The sequence below is a fragment of the Diabrotica undecimpunctata genome, chromosome 9 (genome assembly GCF_040954645.1).
Source record: "Diabrotica undecimpunctata isolate CICGRU chromosome 9, icDiaUnde3, whole genome shotgun sequence".
NCBI classification, from domain to species: domain Eukaryota; kingdom Metazoa; phylum Arthropoda; class Insecta; order Coleoptera; family Chrysomelidae; genus Diabrotica; species Diabrotica undecimpunctata.
The window spans coordinates 64,094,004-64,097,839 of record NC_092811.1 but is presented as its reverse complement, the minus strand read 5'-3'; the positions used below and the strand labels follow the sequence as shown (position 1 = coordinate 64,097,839).

Here is a 3,836-nt window from a genome sequence, read left to right as displayed (position 1 = left end):
TCCACCGATAGCAATTTTTGAATGCGCTGAGTAGTTAATATCTGGTGCATATTCAAAGGCAAGCCGAACGAATGATGCACGTGTTAATGAGCGGCTGATCCGTTGCCTTTGTCGATCTTGTACTCGTACTGTAGCTATGTTTCGTTCTCGTGCCAGTCTTGTTCTCGTAATATTCTGTTGCAGACTTTCGTCACGCTTTTCTTGAGATTCTTGTGCACGACTTTCTGCAGTCCTGATTCATTGAGCTGCATTTCTTGTTTCGATTTGTTCTGGTAATTGCTGAGCTCTTTCAACACGTTTGCGTCGTGACCCTTTGCTGCTCGCGTTGTTGAGGTTAGATTTTTTCGGTGGTATTTGACTGAAAATAATAATTTAATCGTTTAAATATGAGAAAAGAAAAATTGAAAATCATTCTAATTAACTTTTATAATTATGTGATAATACTGACATGTACATATTTAAATTATAGATTTTAAATAATAATTTCAATAAGAATTGAAATACTAATTTAATCGTTTAAATATAAGAAAAAAAATCTGAAAAACTTGATATCATAGCACATCGAAATAATAAGGTAAGTGACCCAAATTCAGACACTGTCCTAAATTCAGACATATTTCTGTTTATTCGGTTAAAATAAGAAATTTGGTATATCCAGATAAATATTAAGACATCTATTGGTTTAATTTAACATTGATTTTTTCATTTCAAAATTCGTTTCCTACCTTACCGACATTGTATCTGTCAATACATAAACTAAAAGTTAGACGGTTCTTGCAAATTGTGTGTTGTGTCCCTCGAGAAAGAATTTCTAATAAGGTAAGCAGATTTCAGCTATTATTATATTTACTATAAGATATTAATAGTTAAGAAAATTAGAATAAACTTTGTTGAAGTTGTATATAAGGGCGTTAAATTTTCATTTTAAGTTGGAATTCTATCAGTATAATTACAGCATCTAAAAATTTTAATGGTGTCGGAATAAGGTACAAGAAATTTCCTGTATTTCGTAAATCAGACACTGGGTGTCGGAATTGCGTACATAAGTTATAAAGTGGATATAGTTCTATTTCTTTCGTTTCTCTTATATTCACTTAAGTCTATACCACTTTAGTTAGTAGAACTATTTTTTACAGCTTGTATCCAAATTCCGACACAGGTGTCGGAGTTAGGGACTTTAAATGTCCAAATTATGTTTAATTTGTGTAAACGAATATTCTCTGTTATTTTAATATTTAGATATTATTTGTAATAGTTTTTTGCTTTATTTACAGAATGTCGACGAAAAAGAAGGCATATACTCAAGATGATGTGATACGTGCTTTAGAGGCCATTAAAGGTGGAACACCTTGTTTAGCCGCATCGAGGCTATATAACGTCCCGAGAACTACACTCATTGGGAAGATCCGGGGCATTTACCCAGAAGAATGTCGCAGCGGAGCACCTTCTGTACTATCCGTTCATGAAGAAAATCTATTGGTTCAATGGATAATTAATATGGGGCGAATGGGTTTTCCTGTCACCAAGGATCAATTGCTCGATAGTGTTCGCCTTCTGATAAAAAATTTAAAGCGCCCTAACAATTTTACAGACGGAAGACCAGGTCGTCACTGGTATGAATTATTTACCAAAAGGCATCCAGAAATTAGTGAACAAATAGCTCAAAACTTATGTACGTCGAGCAGCCGTAACTGAAAACAAAATCAGAAACTGGCATAAGGAAATTGAAGAATACTTTATTTCATGTAATATTAATATAACTGATCCAAAAAGAATATACAACACGGATGAGTCTGCTTTTTTTCTCTCGCCAAAAGGTCGCAAAGTGCTTGCCAAGAAAGGAAGTAAGTCCCTGCACGATAGATCCGGTGATGACAAAGAATGCTTGACTGTTCTTGTTACGGCTAATGCTGCCGGTCAACTAGCTCCACCCATGGTAATGTACGCATATGAAAGAATACCCAAGCACATAGTATCGCAGGTGCCTAAAGGTTGGAGTATTGGTAAGTCAACCAGCGGATGGATGACTTCAGAATCTTTTTTCGAATATATAACAAACATTTTTTATCCATGGCTCTTATCTGAAAATATTCAGTTTCCAGTAATATTATACTTGGATGGACATAAGTCACACGTGACCTTACCTCTGACTGACTACTGTAGAGAAAAACAAATAATCCTGATAAGTTTGTTACCAAATTCCACACATATTCTACAACCTCTAGATGTGGGATTATTTAAATCTTTAAAAATGAAATGGAAAACTGATGTACAAAATTTTAAAATCCAAAATAATTATAAACATTTAGGAAAAGACACCTTTGCCTCTGTCCTTCAAAATGCTTTAAGTTCAATAACAAATGTGGAAGATATTTTCAAAAAATCGTTTAAAGTATGTGGTCTTTGTCCATTTAATGCTGATAATATCGATTATCATAAACTTCTCGCTGAAGACAATGAGCTTAATACAAGTACAGCCGCACCGGATCCTGAAAGAGTGAGTCATTTGCAATATCTGGAATCGTTCATTCAGCCAGATTGTTTGACTAAATGTTACGGACTGATGGGTGCAGAGTGGACAGGTGAAATTAAAGATAAGAGTTTGTATGAAGTTTGGTACAAACTATATCAGAAATCTGGATTATCCCAAAATATTGAGAAAACCGCCAACATTATAATCGATATTCAAGAAGACCTAATTCTAGAAGATGGATGGGAAAATAAAGTGGAATTTGAAGCTGATGATACGTTACAAGGAGTAATTTTTGACATACAAGACATAGTTAAAGATACTGAAATCGAAGAAGAACTTCTTGGCCTTAGCGCATATGCTGTAAAAGAATTAACCATTATTGAAGAAATGAAAAGCATTGACGAAACAGGCACGAAAGAAATATTCGACGAAACAAAAAAAACTAATGTTATAGGAAAGAAAATTAATGTATTAGAAATTATTTCATTGGCCCCAGAAAAACGAATTGATATCATTGAAAGCGAGCGAATACCAAAGGAATCAGTCAATAATAAAAATGATAGTAAAGAAATATTAGGGAACGTACAGTTGACTCCAGAAACACAAAATAATATCATTGAAGACGAGCAAGTAAAAGAGGAATCGGACAAAGAAGAGAAAAATAATACTGAAAAAATATTAGTAACCTTACAATTGACACCAGAAAAATCAACTGTTATTGAAGAGAAGCAACTAAGAGAGGAATTAGTCAATAAAGATGAAGATATGAAGACTTGCAGAAGTAATAAACATTCTCGTGTTTTGCCAGGAGTGGTTATACCATCCCCGTTTAAAAACTCATTGTTCTGGCCTGAACCTACGAAAAAAATAACCTCAAGAAAGTGTCGAATTAAGGTTCCTTCGGTAGGCACCTCCGACGCTTGGAGACAATATTTTTTGAAAAAAGACGAAGACCAGAAAAACGCAATTAGAGAAAAAGAAGAGAGAAAGAGAAAAAGAGAAGAAAATAAAAAATTGCGCGAGGAAAATATAAAAAAACCTAGAAAAAAGATCATTAAAAATAAACAAAAAAGGACAGAAGAAGAAAAAGATGGATCAGTTAGTGACGAAGAGTCAACTAAAGATAACGATGACATTAAAAATTCAGGTAAGACACCATTTTATTTAAGTAACTAGGTTTTTTGCTTAATTTTACTCTACAATAATAATTATTTTAGATGAAGTTTTGATTGGAGAAATAAAAATAGGTGATTTTGTAATTGTCACCTATTTTGAAGAATATTATCCAGCACAAATTACAGATAAAAACAGTGAAAAGATGTTGGCTAATGCAATGGTTAAGGCTGGCGGTTGGTGGAAATGA

General features: G+C 33.5%; 1 protein-coding gene across 1 annotated transcript; it reads left to right on the top strand.

The window, feature by feature from the left end:
- Nucleotides 1–1,716: 1,716 nt before the first annotated feature.
- Nucleotides 1,717–3,836, top strand: LOC140451000 (uncharacterized). The gene is made up of 2 exons (XM_072544705.1): nt 1,717–3,620; nt 3,691–3,836. Exons 1-2 carry the CDS (start codon nt 1,934–1,936, stop codon nt 3,834–3,836), a joined length of 1,833 nt encoding a protein of 610 aa, XP_072400806.1. The 5' UTR covers nt 1,717–1,933.

Bases quoted from the DNA above. Each gene is read 5' to 3' on its own strand.
- LOC140451000 (XM_072544705.1), top strand. From the start codon at position 1,934: ATGGTAATGTACGCATATGAAAGAATACCCAAGCACATAGTATCGCAG. The intron at 3,621-3,690 runs GTAAGACACCAT...TAATTATTTTAG, and splicing joins CGATGACATTAAAAATTCAG to ATGAAGTTTTGATTGGAGAA.